The sequence below is a fragment of the Mesoplodon densirostris genome, chromosome 3 (genome assembly GCF_025265405.1).
Source record: "Mesoplodon densirostris isolate mMesDen1 chromosome 3, mMesDen1 primary haplotype, whole genome shotgun sequence".
Taxonomy (NCBI): Eukaryota; Metazoa; Chordata; class Mammalia; order Artiodactyla; family Ziphiidae; genus Mesoplodon; species Mesoplodon densirostris.
The window spans coordinates 131,363,666-131,387,747 of record NC_082663.1 but is presented as its reverse complement, the minus strand read 5'-3'; the positions used below and the strand labels follow the sequence as shown (position 1 = coordinate 131,387,747).

Genomic DNA, 24,082 nt, shown 5'->3' with positions numbered 1-24,082 from the left:
TCCGGGAGGACCCCACATGCCACGGAGCGGCTGGGCCCGTGAGCCATGGCTCCGGAGCCTGTGCTCCGCAACGAGAGAGGCCACAACAGTGAGAGGCCCACGTACCGCAAAAAAAAAAAAAAAAAAAAAAAAAAAAAAACAGCAGGGGTCAAGGAGGGAAGGATTGGGAGTTTGGGATTAGCAGATACAAACTACAGGATGGATAAACAGCAGGGTCCTACTGTAGAGCACAGAGAACTATATTAAGTATCCTGTGATAAACCATAATGGAAAGAATATGAAAAAGAATGTATGTATACAAAAAACTGAATCAGAAATTAACAGAAGAAATTAACACAACACAAATTAACACAACATTGTAAATCAACTATACATCAATAAAAAAGAAGAAGGAAAAGAAAAGAAATACAAACCAAGTTTGGGTTCCCTTTGTGGGGAGGGAGCATGCAGAAGAGGGGCTGGCAGGGTTCTATTTCTTGCTCTGGGTGGCAGCTACAAGGGTGTTCACTTTCTTGTTACTCATTAAGCTATATTTATGGTTTCTGCACTTTCATGAATGTGTGTTATATTTCACAATAAAAAGTTTCTAAAACTGTAAAAAATATAAATATAAATGTAAATATAAACAAAAGTTAGCCTCCTTGAAAAGAGAAAATGGGTGAGAAAATTCTCCATATCCTGGAAATGACAGTACCAATGGGACTCTGACAGGTAGCACTCTTTCTAAGTTCCTGCCAGCACTGTGTTATATACGCTGGGGGCACAGAGAACAGCAATTCCCATAGGATGCCTGCCCTTAGCAAGGACACAGTCCACTTCCAGGATTTTATCCCCAGGACATCATTCAGCAGAAGCACGAAGATGATCCCTGCAGGGAGATTTGTAACAACAACAAGACTGGAAACCACCCAGATATTTACAAAAGCAGGAGGGTTTTCTCAACCTTTTGATTACAAAGACTATCCAGCCTACCCACACCTATACCCTGGCAGGGTCAGCCTGTTCCCTATGGACATGGTGGTTGGTTTAGGGGGAGGCTGGTAAGCCTGCCCCAAGGGGGTGGGGACTTGGAGGCTCAACCAAGGGGTGTGCGATGTGATGGTGACGGGTCACAAAGGACTTGCGGTATAAATATGGTCGGGCCAAGAGACTCTGGCAGAGTCCTGCAGGGAGGTGACGAGTTGCTTTCGTTCCCTCTCTCTCTCCGAGACTCAATTTGTGGCTGGTGGCTCTGTCTTGAACGAAGAGAGCCATGAGCAGTGGGAGTTCACCTCATTACATGGCCAATAGCTACTGTTCAGTGGGGGTGTTGAGGACCTCCATGGGGGTCCTGCAACGACAACTGTACGAGGGAGGAGAGTATGACATTTTCAAGTACGCTCCCATGTTTGAGAGCGACTTTATCCAGGTCAGCAAGGAAGGAGAACTGATTGACCTAGACAACCGCGTCCGAAGGGTGACTGTGGGCGTCGCATCCACCAGCCCCCTCTTCCCACTACCTGACGTCATGCTGCTGGCCCGAACAACGAAAGTCTGTGAAGAGCATGTCAGATGCGCCGGGATCACCAAGGGGAGAGGTTGCAAGCCCGTGAAGACCCTAGAGCTCACCAGGCTGCTTCCCTTGAAGTTTGTCAAGATCTCCATCCACAACCGTGAGAAACAGCAGCTGTGCCTGAATCTTGCTACCGGCCGTACTTTCTATCTGCAGCTGTGCCCCTCTTCCGATGCACAAAAAGACCTCTTTTCCCATTGGGAAAAGCTTGTCTATATCCTGAGACCACCGGTAGTCAGTTACAGCAGTACCCCGATGCTCCAAACTGGAGATGCAGCGACTACAGAGGATGCCAAAATCCTAGTGGGAAGCACCCACAGAGACTCAAGAACACGGGGCAGGGTGCTTTGGGAGAGCAGGGCCTTCAAAGCCTTTGGTGCTCTCTGAGACTCACCTGGGAAATACCTTCTATTGTTGAAAAGGGTCAGGGACAAACGAGCTATCACTATGGGATTCACCACACTGGAGAGGTTCCGAGTGCTTCTCCACCTTGTCCCACAGGGCTGAATTTCAGAGAGACCTTAGGTATCATATCAGCTGCACTGGTCTCATCACCAGGGCTGTAATCCCTTCTACAGCATCCTGATTGTCTGGTCGCTTCTTGAACACTTACCCCAGCCCAGGTAGTCTCATCAGTTGTGGAACATCATTCACAGTTAGGAAGTCCTTCCTTCGTTGTGTCTCCCCGTGACGCCGACATGCTGATTCAAATCAGCCCAACCCGTGTAGTCACCAAAATGCAGAAGGTGTGCATCCCTTGACCCAGGAACCCCACTTCTAGGAGTCTGTCCTGCAGAGAGAGAAGCGCAAGGGTATAAAATTAAAGTGTATATCATGGAGAATTGTATCAGTGCTTTCCCTGACCCTGGGACTGTTCAAGTAAAATGGAGTGGCCGTTTGACAGTCGTGCAGTAGATGGGATCTTGCATCCAATGGGAGCTTAGACTGGGTGATTTCAAAGGTTATTCTAAGTATAAGCCCTTGAGTTGCTCAGCTCCAGGATGACAGAGGAGCAGACAGTTCAGATCTCACTTTCTGTCATCTCTATCTTACCTGATTCTCCTCCCCTTGGCTCAGACCACAGAGCTCCACAGAGAAAGGGATCAGGATGAGGCTGGGATTCACAAGCTTCGTGACGTGACTGGACCCACAAAAAGCGCCGAAGGATCAGCAGGAGGGATGACCGTGGGCCTGGCGGGAGCCACCATCAAGGATCCAGGAGAAAGCGGAATCGGCGAGGCCACTGCAGGTGCCCCCATAGATCAAGTGCAGCCGTGAAAAGCACCGAAGTATTCAGCGGCAGGAATGACCATGGGCCTGGCGGGAGCCATTATCAAGGATCCAGGAGAAAGCGGAGCCGGCGAGGCCATTGCAGGTGCCCCCCATGGATCAAATGCAGCCGTGAAAAGTGCCGAAGGATCAGCGGCAGGAATGGCCATGGGCCTGGCTGGAGCCACCATCAAGGATCCAGGAGAAAGCGGATCTGGCGAGGCCATTGCAGGTTTCCCCCATGGATCAAATGCAGCCGTGAAAAGCGCCGAAGAATCAGCGGCAGGGTTGACCATGGGCCTGGCGGGAGCCACCATCAAGGAGCCACCATCAAGGATCCTGGAGAAAGCGGATCCGGCGAGGCCATTGCAGGTGCCCACATAGTTCAACTGCAGCCGTGAAAAGCGACGAAGTATCAGCGGCAGGAATGACCAGGGGCCTGGCGGGAGCCATTATCAAGGATCCAGGAGAAAGCAGATCCGGCGAGGCTATTGCAGGTTTCCCGCATGGATCAAATGCAGCCGTGAAAAGCGCCGAAGTATCAGCAGCAGAAATGACCATGGGCCTGGCTGGAGCCACCATCAAGGATCCAGGAGAAAGCAGATCTGGCGAGGCCATTGCAGGTGCCCCCCATGGATCAACTGCAGCCGTGAAAAGCGCCAAAGGATCAGCGGCAGGGTTAACCATGGGCCTGGGGGGAGCCATTATCAAGGATCCAGGAGAAAGCGGATCCGGCGAGGCCATTGCAGGTGCCCCCATAGATCAAGTGCAGCCGTGAAAAGTGCCGAAGTATTCAGCGGCAGGAATGACCATGGGCCTGGCGGAAGCCATTATCAAGGATCCAGGAGAAAGCGGATCCGGTGAGGCCACTGCAGGTGCCCCCCATGGATTAAATGCAGCCGTTGAAAGCGCCGAAGGATCAGCGGCAGGAATGGCCATTGGCCTGGCTGGAGCCACCATCAAGGATCCAGGAGAAAGCGGATCTGGTGAGGCCATTGCAGGTGCCCCCCATGGATCAACTGCAGCCGTGAAAAGTGCCGAAGGATCAGCGGCAGGGTTGACCATGGGCCTGGCGGGAGCCACCATCAAGGATCCAGGAGAAAGCGGATCCGGCGAGGACATTACAGGTGCTGCCAGCTTATCCTTGCAGGACACGAACCTGGTCTTGGCGGATGTTGCCAGCACATCCTCGACGGTGGCAGATGGTCCAGAGAGCAGCATGAGCATGGTGTTGCCAGTTGCAGTCACAACCAGCAAGCCTGCTGCTGGAAGAGCTGAACGGAAGGTCGCAGACCCCGTGGTCTCCACCTTGCAGACTGAAGGCTACATGTCTGAACGGGATGGAAGCCAGAAGGGCTTCCACCCCAGGGATGAAGCCTGGAGAGAAAAAAAGAAAAGAAGGACACGTCTTCATCGAGGAAAAGTTCCCATCACCGCAGGACACGTGAAGGTCACCACAGGACAGGAGGGGACAAGACCCAGAAATCATCCTCCCACTGGTCCTCATCTGGCCATGGAAACTCCAAAGTTGACAAAGGACGGGAGGACAGCTCGCAAACTGAGGAACAGCCAGTCCGCCACCAGTTCAGGGACTCTAAGTAAGACATCCAGTAAGATCCTCTCCTTCTTTAGGAGCTTCAGAGTCATTCCTGGTTCAGAAACAAGGCTCACACATGACCACTGAGAGGCAGACAAAGCCCTGGTTGGCTTCCATGTTTAGCACACATTTGCTAAAAGGGGAGAAAAAAACAAGGACATGATAAACACAAAATTCACAATACTGGATTTCTGTAGGGTAAAAAGAAGGGAGGGATGGTCTGGGAGGAAAAGCTTCAACAGAGTGGGAATTTTTCTATTATGCAAAGGGTATGTCCATGGGAATGTATTATCGTTTCCATTTTATTTTAACATCTCTGACATCAGGATGATTTTTATACTGCTGTCAGCCAAGTGGCAGTCACTGCCTTAGAAATATCTCAACCAATTTGTTTCACTGTTGTTTTCCTTTTAATATATGCACAAGAGATGGATGACAAAGTCTGAAAGAGATCTTTCAAGAACTATAAGATAAAGAAACTAAGGGACATAAATACTCACTATCCAGGAACACAAGAAAGGTTTAGAGGTATTGTTAAGGAATAACAGAATAATCCAAAATGCTCTGTACTGATGAACTATGCAAATTATGTATGCATGTGGAAAGCGATTCTAAAAATAAAAAAAATCATAAATGAGATTATGAAATCTCATTTCATACTGAGATTATGCATTCTTAAATGCCCATCATAAAAAAGTCTTTCCAATTTAAAAAAAAGTTGTAAATAAATTTCATGAGTCCATGAAAATCATTCAATTGTTAACAACAGTTGATAACAGTTGGATTAGAGTAACTGTTGGTAACAGTTAACCACCGTTGGATTTGAGAAGAATGCCTCTGAGAACCATGTGTGTTTTTTGTTTTTGGGGTTTCTTTTTTTGCGGTATGCGGGCCTCTCGCTGCTGTGGCCTCTCCCATTGCGGAGCACAGGCTTCGGACGCACAGGCTCAGCAGCCATGGCTCACGGGCCCAGCGGCTCCACGGCATGTAGGATCTTCCCGGACAGGGACACGAACCCGTGTCCCCTCCATCGGCAGGTGGACTCCCAACCACTGCGCCACCAGGGAAGCCCCATGTGTCTTTGTATGAACCGGGGAGTCATCTGCTAGCCTTGCAATTCTCTGCTCATTCCCTTCTGTGACAACAGGGTCTACTAGGATGGAAGTTGGGTTTCCAGTAAAACTTAGGGACTTTCTCTGCAGAGCAAATTAAGTGGTAGAGGTGGAGGAGGTGAGAAATAAGATACGGATTCTGGGAGGAGTGGTAGCTTGGGAGGATGAGAGGAAGCCCTTCTCAGTTGCTCTGGTGGGTGGCTGGAAAATCCCATCTTGTGATTTCCGATACACAAAGACCAATAGATTGCGGGGATCAATGTGTCCTTGGAGTTCACTCTTGAAGCAGTGGGTCTTGGTAAGAGGAGAGAAAGAGCCATGTTCTCTAAGACCTGAGAGGGATTTGGGGGAAGCCTTCCGGAAATGTGAGGAGTTACGGGGTAGAGGAGGGAGATAAAGGGGAACTCTTTCCCAAGCCTTTGACTCAGAGCCCCAGATTTTCACTATGCCAGAGGCTGAATCAGCCTACTTAAAACAGCTTCATCTTAGGATTCTGTACCCTTGGCTTTACCTTTTGTCTTTCTTAGCGTGTATTAGGCATTCTCACTCCCTCACCCCAAAGGACTTCTTTAACGTGAACCTAGTTAGTCCACTATGCAGGGCGTTCGCTGAGCAGACCCACAGTTGACACAGTTTACACCTCCAGTGCAGTAGTAAAGTGGAGGTGGGGACTTGCCCACCGCAACGTGCCCTGCCTGGCACTTTCTCTGGATTTCCTTTTCTATCTTGACAGTTCATCAAGAGACACGTGCACAGATACCTACGTATTTCAAAGCAACAGGCATCTTCCTCTGGAGGGAGACATCAATTTGGGTAGCAAGTCAGTACACCCTATCAGATCAAGGCCAATATTTTGGACAGCAATATTCATCACCATGGTAGCAATTCTGCAGCTGCAAGTGCAATGAGGCAATGGATGGTTGATTACAGACTGACCAATGTCCCAAACTTCAAGTCTGGCAACACACATACATACTAGAAAGGGTTTTTTTTCCCTACAGCAAAATAAGGTCCTTCACAGGATTGTTGAAGACGTGCTATGGTGGGAGGCATATTGAAGGCAGTGTCGTGGCTGGCACAGCAAGCGTGATGTGATGCTGGGGAACACAGCAGGGGCCACGCCATGCAAGGCTTTGAGGTCCATTTAAAGGATTTTGATTTCTGACCTTGGAGGGATGCAAAGCCATGATATGTTTTCAATAGGGGAGTGGCCTGATCAAATGTGCACTTTGTGGAGGGTACTGTGGTTTCTGTGAAAAGAAGTATTTGGCTGGGGGGGTTGTTAATATGGGACTTTATGTGACTTCCTATTTTTGGCCACAGGATCTATATAATGAGGAGATTGGAGAGTATGTTTTGAAAGACACCGTTCCATTTGAAATATCCACGTGGGGTGCATTTCTTCAACGAAGGACTTGTGGCCCCAGCTGCTGGGGGTGCATCCCACAGAAAGCCTTCAGCTGGCAGTGAGTTTGGAAATTGCCTGGGTTCCTCACCCGAGGTGCACGGCAAGAAATGATTGACGTGGAGTGTGAAGGTCAGGCCATCGTAGCCCAACACAGACCCTCTCGGAAGGGTCACTCCAGTTCAAGAGCTCAGCTTCGGGCTTCCCTGGTGGCGCAGTGGTTGGGAGTCCGCCTGCCGACACAGGGGACACGGGTTCGTGCCCCGGTCCGGGAGGACCCCACATGCCACGGAGCGGCTGGGCCCGTGAGCCATGGCTCCGGAGCCTGTGCTCCGCAACGAGAGAGGCCACAACAGTGAGAGGCCCACGTACCGCAAAAAAAAAAAAACAAAAAAAAACAGCAGGGGTCAAGGAGGGAAGGATTGGGAGTTTGGGATTAGCAGATACAAACTACAGGATGGATAAACAGCAGGGTCCTACTGTAGAGCACAGAGAACTATATTAAGTATCCTGTGATAAACCATAATGGAAAGAATATGAAAAAGAATGTATGTATACAAAAAACTGAATCAGAAATTAACAGAAGAAATTAACACAACACAAATTAACACAACATTGTAAATCAACTATACATCAATAAAAAAGAAGAAGGAAAAGAAAAGAAATACAAACCAAGTTTGGGTTCCCTTTGTGGGGAGGGAGCATGCAGAAGAGGGGCTGGCAGGGTTCTATTTCTTGCTCTGGGTGGCAGCTACAAGGGTGTTCACTTTCTTGTTACTCATTAAGCTATATTTATGGTTTCTGCACTTTCATGAATGTGTGTTATATTTCACAATAAAAAGTTTCTAAAACTGTAAAAAATATAAATATAAATGTAAATATAAACAAAAGTTAGCCTCCTTGAAAAGAGAAAATGGGTGAGAAAATTCTCCATATCCTGGAAATGACAGTACCAATGGGACTCTGACAGGTAGCACTCTTTCTAAGTTCCTGCCAGCACTGTGTTATATACGCTGGGGGCACAGAGAACAGCAATTCCCATAGGATGCCTGCCCTTAGCAAGGACACAGTCCACTTCCAGGATTTTATCCCCAGGACATCATTCAGCAGAAGCACGAAGATGATCCCTGCAGGGAGATTTGTAACAACAACAAGACTGGAAACCACCCAGATATTTACAAAAGCAGGAGGGTTTTCTCAACCTTTTGATTACAAAGACTATCCAGCCTACCCACACCTATACCCTGGCAGGGTCAGCCTGTTCCCTATGGACATGGTGGTTGGTTTAGGGGGAGGCTGGTAAGCCTGCCCCAAGGGGGTGGGGACTTGGAGGCTCAACCAAGGGGTGTGCGATGTGATGGTGACGGGTCACAAAGGACTTGCGGTATAAATATGGTCGGGCCAAGAGACTCTGGCAGAGTCCTGCAGGGAGGTGACGAGTTGCTTTCGTTCCCTCTCTCTCTCCGAGACTCAATTTGTGGCTGGTGGCTCTGTCTTGAACGAAGAGAGCCATGAGCAGTGGGAGTTCACCTCATTACATGGCCAATAGCTACTGTTCAGTGGGGGTGTTGAGGACCTCCATGGGGGTCCTGCAACGACAACTGTACGAGGGAGGAGAGTATGACATTTTCAAGTACGCTCCCATGTTTGAGAGCGACTTTATCCAGGTCAGCAAGGAAGGAGAACTGATTGACCTAGACAACCGCGTCCGAAGGGTGACTGTGGGCGTCGCATCCACCAGCCCCCTCTTCCCACTACCTGACGTCATGCTGCTGGCCCGAACAACGAAAGTCTGTGAAGAGCATGTCAGATGCGCCGGGATCACCAAGGGGAGAGGTTGCAAGCCCGTGAAGACCCTAGAGCTCACCAGGCTGCTTCCCTTGAAGTTTGTCAAGATCTCCATCCACAACCGTGAGAAACAGCAGCTGTGCCTGAATCTTGCTACCGGCCGTACTTTCTATCTGCAGCTGTGCCCCTCTTCCGATGCACAAAAAGACCTCTTTTCCCATTGGGAAAAGCTTGTCTATATCCTGAGACCACCGGTAGTCAGTTACAGCAGTACCCCGATGCTCCAAACTGGAGATGCAGCGACTACAGAGGATGCCAAAATCCTAGTGGGAAGCACCCACAGAGACTCAAGAACACGGGGCAGGGTGCTTTGGGAGAGCAGGGCCTTCAAAGCCTTTGGTGCTCTCTGAGACTCACCTGGGAAATACCTTCTATTGTTGAAAAGGGTCAGGGACAAACGAGCTATCACTATGGGATTCACCACACTGGAGAGGTTCCGAGTGCTTCTCCACCTTGTCCCACAGGGCTGAATTTCAGAGAGACCTTAGGTATCATATCAGCTGCACTGGTCTCATCACCAGGGCTGTAATCCCTTCTACAGCATCCTGATTGTCTGGTCGCTTCTTGAACACTTACCCCAGCCCAGGTAGTCTCATCAGTTGTGGAACATCATTCACAGTTAGGAAGTCCTTCCTTCGTTGTGTCTCCCCGTGACGCCGACATGCTGATTCAAATCAGCCCAACCCGTGTAGTCACCAAAATGCAGAAGGTGTGCATCCCTTGACCCAGGAACCCCACTTCTAGGAGTCTGTCCTGCAGAGAGAGAAGCACAAGGGTATAAAATTAAAGTGTATATCATGGAGAATTGTATCAGTGCTTTCCCTGACCCTGGGACTGTTCAAGTAAAATGGAGTGGCCGTTTGACAGTCGTGCAGTAGATGGGATCTTGCATCCAATGGGAGCTTAGACTGGGTGATTTCAAAGGTTATTCTAAGTATAAGCCCTTGAGTTGCTCAGCTCCAGGAGGAGAGAGGAGCAGACAGTTCAGATCTCACTTTCTGTCATCTCTATCTTACCTGATTCTCCTCCCCTTGGCTCAGACCACAGAGCTCCACAGAGAAAGGGATCAGGATGAGGCTGGGATTCACAAGCTTCGTGACGTGACTGGACCCACAAAAAGCGCCGAAGGATCAGCAGGAGGGATGACCGTGGGCCTGGCGGGAGCCACCATCAAGGATCCAGGAGAAATCGGATCCGGCGAGGCCATTGCAGGTGCCCCCATAGATCAAGTGCAGCCGTGAAAAGCGCCGAAGTATTCAGCGGCAGGAATAACCATGGGCCTGGAGGGAGCCATTATCAAGGATCCAGGAGAAAGCGGAGCCGGCGAGGCCATTGCAGGTGCCCCCCAAGGACCAACTGCAGCCGTGAAAAGCGCCGAAGGATCAGCGGCAGGGATGACCACCGGTCTGGCGGGAGCCACCATCAAGGATCCAGGAGAAAGTGGATCCGGTGAGGCCATTGCAGGTGCCCCCCATGGATCAACTGCAGCCGTGAAAAGCACCGAAGGATCAGCGGCAGGGTTGACCATGGGCCTGGCGGGAGCCACCATCAAGGAGCCACCATCAAGGATCCTGGAGAAAGCGGATCCGGCGAGGCCATTGCAGGTGCCCACATAGTTCAAGTGCAGCCGTGAAAAGCGACGAAGTATCAGCGGCAGGAATGACCATGGGCCTGGCAGGAGCCATTATCAACGATCCAGGAGAAAGCAGATCCGGCGAGGCTATTGCAGGTTTCCCGCATGGATCAAATGCAGCCGTGAAAAGCGCCGAAGTATCAGCGGCAGAAATGACCATGGGCCTGGCTGGAGCCACCATCAAGGATCCAGGAGAAAGCGGATCTGGCAAGGCCATTGCAGGTGCCCCCCATGGATCAACTGCAGCCGTGAAAAGCGCCAAAGGATCAGCGGCAGGGTTAACCATGGGCCTGGGGGGAGCCATTATCAAGGATCCAGGAGAAAGCGGATTCGGCGAGGCCATTGCAGGTGCCCCCATAGGTCAAGTGCAGCCGTGAAAAGTGCAGAAGGATCAGCGGCAGGAATGGCCATGGGCCTGGCTGGAGCCACCATCAAGGATCCAGGAGAAAGTGGATCTGGCGAGGTATTGCAGGTGCCCCCCATGGATCAACTGCAGCCGTGAAAAGCGCCGAAGGATCAGCGGCAGGGTTGACCATGGGCCTGGCGGGAGCCACCATCAAGGAGCCACCATCAAGGATCCTGGAGAAAGCAGATCCGGCGAGGCCATTGCAGGTGCCCACATAGTTCAAGTGCAGCCGTGAAAAGCGCCGAAGTATCAGCGGCAGGAATGACCATGGGCCTGGCGGGAGCCATTATCAAGGATCCAGGAGAAAGCAGATCTGGCGAGGCTATTGCAGGTTTCCCTCATGGATCAAATGCAGCCGTGAAAAGCGCCGAAGTATCAGCGGCAGAAATGACCATGGGCCTGGCTGGAGCCACCATCAAGGATCCAGGAGAAAGCGGATCCGGCGAGGCCATTGCAGGTGCCCCCCATGGATCAACTGCAGCCGTGAAAAGCGCCAAAGGATCAGCGGCAGGGTTAACCATGGGCCTGGGGGGAGCCATTATCAAGGATCCAGGAGAAAGCGGATCCAGCGAGGCCATTGCAGGTGCCCCCATAGATCAAGTGCAGCCGTGAAAAGTGCCGAAGTATTCAGCGGCAGGAATGACCATGGGCCTGGCGGAAGCCATTATCAAGGATCCAGGAGAAAGCGGATCCGGTGAGACCACTGCAGGTGCCCCCCATGGATTAAATGCAGCCGTGGAAAGCGCCGAAGGATCAGCGGCAGGAATGGCCATTGGCCTGGCTGGAGCCACCATCAAGGATCCAGGAGAAAGCGGATCTGGCGAGGCCATTGCAGGTGCCCCCCATGGATCAACTGCAGCCGTGACAAGTGCCAAAGGATCAGCGGCAGGGTTGACCATGGGCCTGGCGGGAGCCACCATCAAGGATCCAGGAGAAAGCAGATCCGGCGAGGACATTACAGGTGCTGCCAGTTTATCCTTGCAGGACATGAACCTGGTCTTGGCGGATGATGCCAGCACATCCTCGACGGTGGGAGATGGTCCAGAGAGCAGCATGAGCATGGTGTTGCCAGTTGCAGTCACAACCAGCAAGCGTGCTGCTGGAAGAGCTGAAGGGAAGGTCGCAGACCCCGTGGTCTCCACCTTGCAGACTGAAGGCTACATGTCTGAACGGGATGGAAGCCAGAAGGGCTTCCACCCCAGGGATGAAGCCTGGAGAGAAAAAAAGAAAAGAAGGACACGTCTTCATCGAGGAAAAGTTCCCATCACCGCAGGACACGTGAAGGTCACCACAGGACAGGAGGGGACAAGACCCAGAAATCATCCTCCCACTGGTCCTCATCTGGCCATGGAAACTCCAAAGTTGACAAAGGACGGGAGGACAGCTCGCAAACTGAGGAACAGCCAGTCCGCCACCAGTTCAGGGACTCTAAGTAAGACATCCAGTAAGATCCTCTCCTTCTTTAGGAGCTTCAGAGTCATTCCTGGTTCAGAAACAAGGCTCACACATGACCATTGAGAGGCAGACAAAGCCCCGGTTGGCTTCCATGTTTAGCACACATTTGCTAAAAGGGGAGAAAAAAACAAGGACATGATAAACACAAAATTCACAATACTGGATTTCTGTAGGGTAAAAAGAAGGGAGGGATGGTCTGGGAGGAAAAGCTCTTATGCAAAGCCGTATGTCCATGGGAATGTATTATCGTTTCCATTTTATTTTAACATCTCTGACATCAGGATGATTTTTATACTGCTGTCAGCCAAGTGGCAGTCACTGCCTTAGAAATATCTCAACCAATTTGTTTCACTGTTGTTTTCCTTTCAATATATGCACAAGAGATGGATGACAAAGTCTGAAAGAGATCTTTCAAGAACTATAAGATAAAGAAACTAAGGGACATAAATACTCACTATCCAGGAACACAAGAAAGGTTTAGAGGTATTGTTAAGGAATAACAGAATAATCCAAAATGCTCTGTACTGATGAACTATGCAAATTATGTATGCATGTGGAAAGCGATTCTAAAAATAAAAAAAATCATAAATGAGATTATGAAATCTCATTTCATACTGAGATTATGCATTCTTAAATGCCCATCATAAAAAAGTCTTTCCAATTTAAAAAAAAGTTGTAAATAAATTTCATGAGTCCATGAAAATCATTCAATTGTTAACAACAGTTGATAACAGTTGGATTAGAGTAACTGTTGATAACAGTTAACCACCGTTGGATTTGAGAAGAATGCCTCTGAGAACCATGTGTGTTTTTTGTTTTTGGGGTTTCTTTTTTTGCGGTATGCGGGCCTCTCGCTGCTGTGGCCTCTCCCATTGCGGAGCACAGGCTCCGCACGCACAGGCTCAGCGGCCATGGCTCACGGGCCCAGCGGCTCCACGGCATGTAGGATCTTCCCGGACAGGGACATGAACCCGTGTCCCCTGCATCGGCACGTGGACTCCCAACCACTGCGCCACCAGGGAAGCCCCATGTGTCTTTGTATGAACCGGGGAGTCATCTGCTAGCCTTGCAATTCTCTGCTCATTCCCTTCTGTGACAACAGGGTCTACTAGGATGGAAGTTGGGTTTCCAGTAAAACTTAGGGACTTTCTCTGCAGAGCAAATTAAGTGGTAGAGGTGGAGGAGGTGAGAAATAAGATACGGATTCTGGGAGGAGTGGTAGCTTGGGAGGATGAGAGGAAGCCCTTCTCAGTTGCTCTGGTGGGTGGCTGGAAAATCCCATCTTGTGATTTCCGATACACAAAGACCAATAGATTGCGGGGATCAATGTGTCCTTGGAGTTCACTCTTGAAGCAGTGGGTCTTGGTAAGAGGAGAGAAAGAGCCATGTTCTCTAAGACCTGAGAGGGATTTGGGGGAAGCCTTCCGGAAATGTGAGGAGTTACGGGGTAGAGGAGGGAGATAAAGGGGAACTCTTTCCCAAGCCTTTGACTCAGAGCCCCAGATTTTCACTATGCCAGAGGCTGAATCAGCCTACTTAAAACAGCTTCATCTTAGGATTCTGTACCCTTGGCTTTACCTTTTGTCTTTCTTAGCGTGTATTAGGCATTCTCACTCCCTCACCCCAAAGGACTTCTTTAACGTGAACCTAGTTAGTCCACTATGCAGGGCGTTCGCTGAGCAGACCCACAGTTGACACAGTTTACACCTCCAGTGCAGTAGTAAAGTGGAGGTGGGGACTTGCCCACCGCAACGTGCCCTGCCTGGCACTTTCTCTGGATTTCCTTTTCTATCTTGACAGTTCATCAAGAGACACGTGCACAGATACCTATGTATTTCAAAGCAACAGGCATCTTCCTCTGGAGGGAGACATCAATTTGGGTAGTAAGTCAGTACACCCTATCAGATCAAGGCCAGTATTTTGGACAGCAATATTCATCACCATGGTAGCAATTCTGCAGCTGCAAGTGCAATGAGGCAATGGATGGTTGATTACAGACTGACCAATGTCCCAAACTTCAAGTCTGGCAACACACATACATACTAGAAAGGGTTTTTTTTTCCCTACAGCAAAATAAGGTCCTTCACAGGATTGTTGAAGACGTGCTATGGTGGGAGGCATATTGAAGGCAGTGTCGTGGCTGGCACAGCAAGCGTGATGTGATGCTGGGGAACACAGCAGGGGCCACGCCATGCAAGGCTTTGAGGTCCATTTAAAGGATTTTGATTTCTGACCTTGGAGGGATGCAAAGCCATGATATGTTTTCAATAGGGGAGTGGCCTGATCAAATGTGCACTTTGTGGAGGGTACTGTGGTTTCTGTGAAAAGAAGTATTTGGCTGGGGGGGTTGTTAATATGGGACTTTATGTGACTTCCTATTTTTGGCCACAGGATCTATATAATGAGGAGATTGGAGAGTATGTTTTGAAAGACACCGTTCCATTTGAAATATCCACGTGGGGTGCATTTCTTCAACGAAGGACTTGTGGCCCCAGCTGCTGGGGGTGCATCCCACAGAAAGCCTTCAGCTGGCAGTGAGTTTGGAAATTGCCTGGGTTCCTCACCCGAGGTGCACGGCAAGAAATGATTGACGTGGAGTGTGAAGGTCAGGCCATCGTAGCCCAACACAGACCCTCTCGGAAGGGTCACTCCAGTTCAAGAGCTCAGCTTCGGGCTTCCCTGGTGGCGCAGTGGTTGGGAGTCCGCCTGCCGACACAGGGGACACGGGTTCGTGCCCCGGTCCGGGAGGACCCCACATGCCACGGAGCGGCTGGGCCCGTGAGCCATGGCTCTGGAGCCTGTGCTCCGCAACGAGAGAGGCCACAACAGTGAGAGGCCCACGTACCGCCAAAAAAAAAAAAAAAAAAAAAAGCAGGGGTCAAGGAGGGAAGGATTGGGAGTTTGGGATTAGCAGATACAAACTACAGGATGGATAAACAGCACGGTCCTACTGTAGAGCACAGAGAACTATATTCAGTATCCTGTGATAAACCATAATGGAAAAGAATATGAAAAAGAATGTATGTATACAAAAAACTGAATCAGAAATTAACAGAAGAAATTAACACAACACAAATTAACACAACATTGTAAATCAACTATACATCAATAAAAAAGAAGAAGGAAAAGAAAAAAAATACAAACCAAGTTTGGGTTCCCTTTGTGGGGAGGGAGCATGCAGAAGAGGGGCTGGCAGGGTTCTATTTCTTGCTCTGGGTGGCAGCTACAAGGGTGTTCACTTTCTTGTTACTCATTAAGCTATATTTATGGTTTCTGCACTTTCATGAATGTGTGTTATATTTCACAATAAAAAGTTTCTAAAACTGTAAAAAATATAAATATAAATGTAAATATAAACAAAAGTTAGCCTCCTTGAAAAGAGAAAATGGGTGAGAAAATTCTCCATATCCTGGAAATGACAGTACCAATGGGACTCTGACAGGTAGCACTCTTTCTAAGTTCCTGCCAGCACTGTGTTATATACGCTGGGGGCACAGAGAACAGCAATTCCCATAGGATGCCTGCCCTTAGCAAGGACACAGTCCACTTCCAGGATTTTATCCCCAGGACATCATTCAGCAGAAGCACGAAGATGATCCCTGCAGGGAGATTTGTAACAACAACAAGACTGGAAACCACCCAGATATTTACAAAAGCAGGAGGGTTTTCTCAACCTTTTGATTACAAAGACTATCCAGCCTACCCACACCTATACCCTGGCAGGGTCAGCCTGTTCCCTATGGACATGGTGGTTGGTTTAGGGGGAGGCTGGTGAGCCTGCCCCAAGGGGGTGGGGACTTGGAGGCTCAACCAAGGGGTGTGCGATGTGATGGTGACGGGTCACAAAGGACTTGCGGTATAAATATGGTCGGGCCAAGAGACTCTGGCAGAGTCCTGCAGGGAGGTGACGAGTTGCTTTCGTTCCCTCTCTCTCTCCGAGACTCAATTTGTGGCTGGTGGCTCTGTCTTGAACGAAGAGAGCCATGAGCAGTGGGAGTTCACCTCATTACATGGCCAATAGCTACTGTTCAGTGGGGGTGTTGAGGACCTCCATGGGGGTCCTGCAACGACAACTGTACGAGGGAGGAGAGTATGACATTTTCAAGTACGCTCCCATGTTTGAGAGCGACTTTATCCAGGTCAGCAAGGAAGGAGAACTGATTGACCTAGACAACCGCGTCCGAAGGGTGACTGTGGGCGTCGCATCCACCAGCCCCCTCTTCCCACTACCTGACGTCATGCTGCTGGCCCGAACAACGAAAGTCTGTGAAGAGCATGTCAGATGCGCCCGGATCACCAAGGGGAGAGGTTGCAAGCCCGTGAAGACCCTAGAGCTCACCAGGCTGCTTCCCTTGAAGTCTGTCAAGATCTCCATCCACAACCGTGAGAAACAGCAGCTGTGCCTGAATCTTGCTACCGGCCGTACTTTCTATCTGCAGCTGTGCCCCTCTTCCGATGCACAAAAAGACCTCTTTTCCCATTGGGAAAAGCTTGTCTATATCCTGAGACCACCGGTAGTCAGTTACAGCAGTACCCCGATGCTCCAAACTGGAGATGCAGCGACTACAGAGGATGCCAAAATCCTAGTGGGAAGCACCCACAGAGACTCAAGAACACGGGGCAGGGTGCTTTGGGAGAGCAGGGCAAAGCTGGTCCTTCATAGCCTTTGGTGCTCTCTGAGACTCGCCTGGGAAATACCTTCTATTGTTGAAAAGGGTCAGGGACAAACGAGCTATCACTATGGGATTCACCACACTGGAGAGGTTCCGAGTGCTTCTCCACCTTGTCCCACAGGGCTGAATTTCAGAGAGACCTTAGGTATCATATCAGCTGCACTGGTCTCATCACCAGGGCTGTAATCCCTTCTACAGCATCCTGATTGTCTGGTCGCTTCTTGAACACTTACCCCAGCCCAGGTAGTCTCATCAGTTGTGGAACATCATTCACAGTTAGGAAGTCCTTCCTTCGTTGTGTCTCCCCGTGACGCCGACATGCTGATTCAAATCAGCCCAACCCGTGTAGTCACCAAAATGCAGAAGGTGTGCATCCCTTGACCCAGGAACCCCACTTCTAGGAGTCTGTCCTGCAGAGAGAGAAGCACAAGGGTATAAAATTAAAGTGTATATCATGGAGAATTGTATCAGTGCTTTCCCTGACCCTGGGACTGTTCAAGTAAAATGGAGTGGCCGTTTGACAGTCGTGCAGTAGATGGGATCTTGCATCCAATGGGAGCTTAGACTGGGTGATTTCAAAGGTTATTCTAAGTATAAGCCCTTGAGTTGCTCAGCTCCAGGAGGAGAGAGGAGCAGACAGTTCAGATCTCACTTTCTGTCATCTCTATCTTACCTGATTCTCCTCCCCTTGGCTCAGACCACAGAGCTCCACAGAGAAAGGGATCAGGATGAGGCTGGGATTCACAAGCTTCGTGACGTGACTGGACCCACAAAAAGCGCCGAAGGATCAGCAGGAGGGATGACCGTGGGCCTGGCGGGAGCCACCATCAAGGATCCAGGAGAAATCGGATCCGGCGAGGCCATTGCAGGTGCCCCCATAGATCAAGTGCAGCCGTGAAAAGCACCGAAGTATTCAGCGGCAGGAATAACCATGGGCCTGGAGGGAGCCATTATCAAGGATCCAGGAGAAAGCGGAGCCGGCGAGGCCATTGCAGGTGCCCCCCAAGGATCAACTGCAGCCGTGAAAAGCGCCGAAGGATCAGCGGCAGGGATGACCACCGGTCTGGCGGGAGCCACCATCAAGGATCCAGGAGAAAGTGGATCCGGAGAGGCCATTGCAGGTGCCCCCCATGGATCAACTGCAGCCGTGAAAAGCACCGAAGGATCAGCGGCAGGGTTGACCATGGGCCTGGCGGGAGCCACCATCAAGGAGCCACCATCAAGGATCCTGGAGAAAGCGGATCCGGCGAGGCCATTGCAGGTGCCCACATAGTTCAAGTGCAGCCGTGAAAAGCGACGAAGTATCAGCGGCAGGAATGACCATGGGCCTGGCAGGAGCCATTATCAACGATCCAGGAGAAAGCAGATCCGGCGAGGCTATTGCAGGTTTCCCGCATGGATCAAATGCAGCCGTGAAAAGCGCCGAAGTATCAGCGGCAGAAATGACCATGGGCCTGGCTGGAGCCACCATCAAGGATCCAGGAGAAAGCGGATCTGGCAAGGCCATTGCAGGTGCCCCCCATGGATCAACTGCAGCCGTGAAAAGCGCCAAAGGATCAGCGGCAGGGTTAACCATGGGCCTGGGGGGAGCCATTATCAAGGATCCAGGAGAAAGCGGATTCGGCGAGGCCATTGCAGGTGCCCCCATAGATCAAGTGCAGCCGTGAAAAGTGCAGAAGGATCAGCGGCAGGAATGGCCATGGGCCTGGCTGGAGCCACCATCAAGGATCCAGGAGAAAGTGGATCTGGCGAGGTATTGCAGGTGCCCCCCATGGATCAACTGCAGCCGTGAAAAGCGCCGAAGGATCAGCGGCAGGGTTGACCATGGGCCTGGCGGGAGCCACCATCAAGGAGCCACCATCAAGGATCCTGGAGAAAGCAGATCCGGCGAGGCCATTGCAGGTGCCCACATAGTTCAAGTGCAGCCGTGAAAAGCGCCGAAGTATCAGCGGCAGGAATGACCATGGGCCTGGCGGGAGCCATTATCAAGGATCCAGGAGAAAGCAGATCTGGCGAGGCTATTGCAGGTTTCCCTCATGGATCAAATGCAGCCGTGAAAAGCGCCGAAGTATCAGCGGCAGAAATGACCATGGGCCTGGCTGGAGCCACCATCAAGGATCCAGGAGAAAGCGGATCCGGCGAGGCCATTGCAGGTGCCCCCCATGGATCAACTGCAGCCGTGAAAAGCGCCAAAGGATCAGCGGCAGGGTTAACCATGGGCCTGGGGGGAGCCATTATCAAGGATCCAGGAGAAAGCGGATCCAGCGAGGCCATTGCAGGTGCCCCCATAGATCAAGTGCAGCCGTGAAAAGTGCCGAAGTATTCAGCGGCAGGAATGACCATGGGCCTGGCGGAAGCCATTATCAAGGATCCAGGAGAAAGCGGATCCGGTGAGACCACTGCAGGTGCCCCCCATGGATTAAATGCAGCCGTGGAAAGCGCCGAAGGATCAGCGGCAGGAATGGCCATTGGCCTGGCTGGAGCCACCATCAAGGATCCAGGAGAAAGCGGATCTGGCGAGGCCATTGCAGGTGCCCCCCATGGATCAACTGCAGCCGTGACAAGTGCCAAAGGATCAGCGGCAGGGTTGACCATGGGCCTGGCGGGAGCCACCATCAAGGATCCAGGAGAAAGCGGATCCAGCGAGGACATTACAGGTGCTGCCAGTTTATCCTTGCAGGACATGAACCTGGTCTTGGCGGATGATGCCAGCACATCCTCGACGGTGGGAGATGGTCCAGAGAGCAGCATGAGCATGGTGTTGCCAGTTGCAGTCACAACCAGCAAGCGTGCTGCTGGAAGAGCTGAAGGGAAGGTCGCAGACCCCGTGGTCTCCACCTTGCAGACTGAAGGCTACATGTCTGAACGGGATGGAAGCCAGAAGGGCTTCCACCCCAGGGATGAAGCCTGGAGAGAAAAAAAGAAAAGAAGGACACGTCTTCATCGAGGAAAAGTTCCCATCACCGCAGGACACGTGAAGGTCACCACAGGACAGGAGGGGACAAGACCCAGAAATCATCCTCCCACTGGTCCTCATCTGGCCATGGAAACTCCAAAGTTGACAAAGGACGGGAGGACAGCTCGCAAACTGAGGAACAGCCAGTCCGCCACCAGTTCAGGGACTCTAAGTAAGACATCCAGTAAGATCCTCTCCTTCTTTAGGAGCTTCAGAGTCATTCCTGGTTCAGAAACAAGGCTCACACATGACCACTGAGAGGCAGACAAAGCCCCGGTTGGCTTCCATGTTTAGCACACATTTGCTAAAAGGGGAGAAAAAAACAAGGACATGATAAACACAAAATTCACAATACTGGATTTCTGTAGGGTAAAAAGAAGGGAGGGATGGTCTGGGAGGAAAAGCTCTTATGCAAAGCGGTATGTCCATGGGAATGTATTATCGTTTCCATTTTATTTTAACATCTCTGACATCAGGATGATTTTTATACTGCTGTCAGCCAGTGGCAGTCACTGCCTTAGAAATATCTCAACCAATTTGTTTCACTGTTGTTTTCCTTTCAATATATGCACAAGAGATGGATGACAAAGTCTGAAAGAGATCTTTCAAGAACTATAAGATAAAGAAACTAAGGGACATAAATACTCACTATCCAGGAACACAAGAAAGGTTTAGAGATATTGTTAAGGAATAACAGAATAATCCAAAATGCTCTGTACTGATGAACTATGCAAATTATGTATGCATGTGGAAAGCGATTCTAAAAATAAAAAAAATCATAAATGAGATTAGGAAATCTCATTTCATACTGAGATTATGCATTTTTAAATGTCCATCATAAAAAAGTCTTTCCAATTTAAAAAAAAGTTGTAAATAAATTTCATGAGTCCATGAAAATCATTCAATTGTTAACAACAGTTGATAACAGTTGGATTAGAGTAACTGTTGATAACAGTTAACCACCGTTGGATTTGAGAAGAATGCCTCTGAGAACCATGTGTGTTTTTTGTTTTTGGGGTTTCTTTTTTTGCGGTATGCGGGCCTCTCGCTGCTGTGGCCTCTCCCATTGCGGAGCACAGGCTCCGGACGCACAGGCTCAGCGGCCATGGCTCACGGGCCCAGCGGCTCCACGGCATGTAGGATCTTCCCGGACAGGGACACGAACCCGTGTCCCCTCCATCGGCAGGTGGACTCCCAACCACTGCGCCACCAGGGAAGCCCCATGTGCCTTTGTATGAACCGGGGAGTCATCTGCTAGCCTTGCAATTCTCTGCTCATTCCCTTCTGTGACAACAGGGTCTACTAGGATGGAAGTTGGGTTTCCAGTAAAACTTAGGGACTTTCTCTGCAGAGCAAATTAAGTGGTAGAGGTGGAGGAGGTGAGAAATAAGATACGGATTCTGGGAGGAGTGGTAGCTTGGGAGGATGAGAGGAAGCCCTTCTCAGTTGCTCTGGTGGGTGGCTGGAAAATCCCATCTTGTGATTTCCGATACACAAAGACCAATAGATTGTGGGGATCAATGTGTCCTTGGAGTTCACTCTTGAAGCACTGGGTCTTGGTAAGAGGAGAGAAAGAGCCATGTTCTCTAAGACCTGAGAGGGATTTGGGGGAAGCCTTCCGGAAATGTGAGGAGTTACGGGGTAGAGGAGGGAGATAAAGGGGAACTCTTTCCCAAGCCTTTGACTCAGAGCCCCAGATTTTCACTATGCCAGAGGCTGAATCAGCCTACTTAAAACAGCTTCATCTTAGGATTCTGTACCCTTGGCTTTACCTTTTGTCTTTCTTAGCGTGTATTAGGCATTCTCACTCCCTCACCCCAAAGGACTTCTTTAACGTGAACCTAGTTAGTCCACTATGCAGGGCGTTCGCTGAGCAGACCCACAGTTGACACAGTTTACACCTCCAGTGCAGTAGTAAAGTGGAGGTGGGGACTTGCCCACCGCAACGTGCCCTGCCTGGCACTTTCTCTGGATTTCCTTTTCTATCTTGACAGTTCATCAAGAGACACGTGCACAGATACCTACGTATTTCAAAGCAACAGGCATCTTCCTCTGGAGGGAGACATCAATTTGGGTAGCAAGTCAGTACACCCTATCAGATCAAGGCCAGTATTTTGGACAGCAATATTCATCACCATGGTAGCAATTCTGCAGCTGCAAGTGCAATGAGGCAATGGATGGTTGATTACAGACTGACCAATGTCCCAAACTTCAAGTCTGGCAACACACATACATACTAGAAAGGGTTTTTTTTCCCTACAGCAAAATAAGGTCCTTCACAGGATTGTTGAAGACGTGCTATGGTGGGAGGCATATTGAAGGCAGTGTCGTGGCTGGCACAGCAAGCGTGATGTGATGCTGGGGAACACAGCAGGGGCCACGCCATGCAAGGCTTTGAGGTCCATTTAAAGGATTTTGATTTCTGACCTTGGAGGGATGCAAAGCCATGATATGTTTTCAATAGGGGAGTGGCCTGATCAAATGTGCACTTTGTGGAGGGTACTGTGGTTTCTGTGAAAAGAAGTATTTGGCTGGGGGGGTTGTTAATATGGGACTTTATGTGACTTCCTATTTTTGGCCACAGGATCTATATAATGAGGAGATTGGAGAGTATGTTTTGAAAGACACCGTTCCATTTGAAATATCCACGTGGGGTGCATTTCTTCAACGAAGGACTTGTGGCCCCAGCTGCTGGGGGTGCATCCCACAGAAAGCCTTCAGCTGGCAGTGAGTTTGGAAATTGCCTGGGTTCCTCACCCGAGGTGCATGGCAAGAAATGATTGACGTGGAGTGTGAAGGTCAGGCCATCGTAGCCCAACACAGACCCTCTCGGAAGGGTCACTCCAGTTCAAGAGCTCAGCTTCGGGCTTCCCTGGTGGCGCAGTGGTTGGGAGTCCGCCTGCCGACACAGGGGACACGGGTTCGTGCCCCGGTCCGGGAGGACCCCACATGCCACGGAGCGGCTGGGCCCGTGAGCCATGGCTCCGGAGCCTGTGCTCCGCAACGAGAGAGGCCACAACAGTGAGAGGCCCACGTACCGCAAAAAAAAAAAAAAAAAAAAACAGCAGGGGTCAAGGAGGGAAGGATTGGGAGTTTGGGATTAGCAGATACAAACTACAGGATGGATAAACAGCAGGGTCCTACTGTAGAGCACAGAGAACTATATTCAGTATCCTGTGATAAACCATAATGGAAAAGAATATGAAAAAGAATGTATGTATACAAAAAACTGAATCAGAAATTAACAGAAGAAATTAACACAACACAAATTAACACAACATTGTAAATCAACTATACATCAATAAAAAAGAAGAAGGAAAAGAAAAAAAATACAAACCAAGTTTGGGTTCCCTTTGTGGGGAGGGAGCATGCAGAAGAGGGGCTGGCAGGGTTCTATTTCTTGCTCTGGGTGGCAGCTACAAGGGTGTTCACTTTCTTGTTACTCATTAAGCTATATTTATGGTTTCTGCACTTTCATGAATGTGTGTTATATTTCACAATAAAAAGTTTCTAAAACTGTAAAAAATATAAATATAAATGTAAATATAAACAAAAGTTAGCCTCCTTGAAAAGAGAAAATGGGTGAGAAAATTCTCCATATCCTGGAAATGACAGTACCAATGGGACTCTGACAGGTAGCACTCTTTCTAAGTTCCTGCCAGCACTGTGTTATATACGCTGGGGGCACAGAGAACAGCAATTCCCATAGGATGCCTGCCCTTAGCAAGGACACAGTCCACTTCCAGGATTTTATCCCCAGGACATCATTCAGCAGAAGCACGAAGATGATCCCTGCAGGGAGATTTGTAACAACAACAAGACTGGAAACCACCCAGATATTTACAAAAGCAGGAGGGTTTTCTCAACCTTTTGATTACAAAGACTATCCAGCCTACCCACACCTATACCCTGGCAGGGTCAGCCTGTTCCCTATGGACATGGTGGTTGGTTTAGGGGGAGGCTGGTGAGCCTGCCCCAAGGGGGTGGGGACTTGGAGGCTCAACCAAGGGGTGTGCGATGTGATGGTGACGGGTCACAAAGGACTTGCGGTATAAATATGGTCGGGCCAAGAGACTCTGGCAGAGTCCTGCAGGGAGGTGACGAGTTGCTTTCGTTCCCTCTCTCTCTCCGAGACTCAATTTGTGGCTGGTGGCTCTGTCTTGAACGAAGAGAGCC

At 50.0% G+C, this 24,082-nt stretch overlaps 1 protein-coding gene and 2 pseudogenes across 1 annotated transcript; all 3 read left to right on the top strand.

Moving 5' to 3' along the window:
- Positions 1 to 1,276: 1,276 nt before the first annotated feature.
- LOC132485891 (Golgi-associated RAB2B interactor protein 3-like) lies at positions 1,277 to 1,792 on the top strand (the record flags this gene model as incomplete). Its single annotated transcript, XM_060092496.1, has 1 exon — positions 1,277 to 1,792. A coding segment is annotated over one exon (516 nt), but the record flags the coding sequence as incomplete, so codon positions are not given.
- Positions 1,793 to 8,446: 6,654 nt separating this feature from the next.
- On the top strand, positions 8,447 to 12,322 carry LOC132486888 (Golgi-associated RAB2 interactor protein 3-like; annotated as a pseudogene).
- A 3,938-nt stretch (positions 12,323 to 16,260) lies between these two features.
- Positions 16,261 to 20,146, top strand: LOC132486887 (Golgi-associated RAB2 interactor protein 3-like; annotated as a pseudogene).
- The last annotated feature ends 3,936 nt before the right edge of the window (positions 20,147 to 24,082 follow it).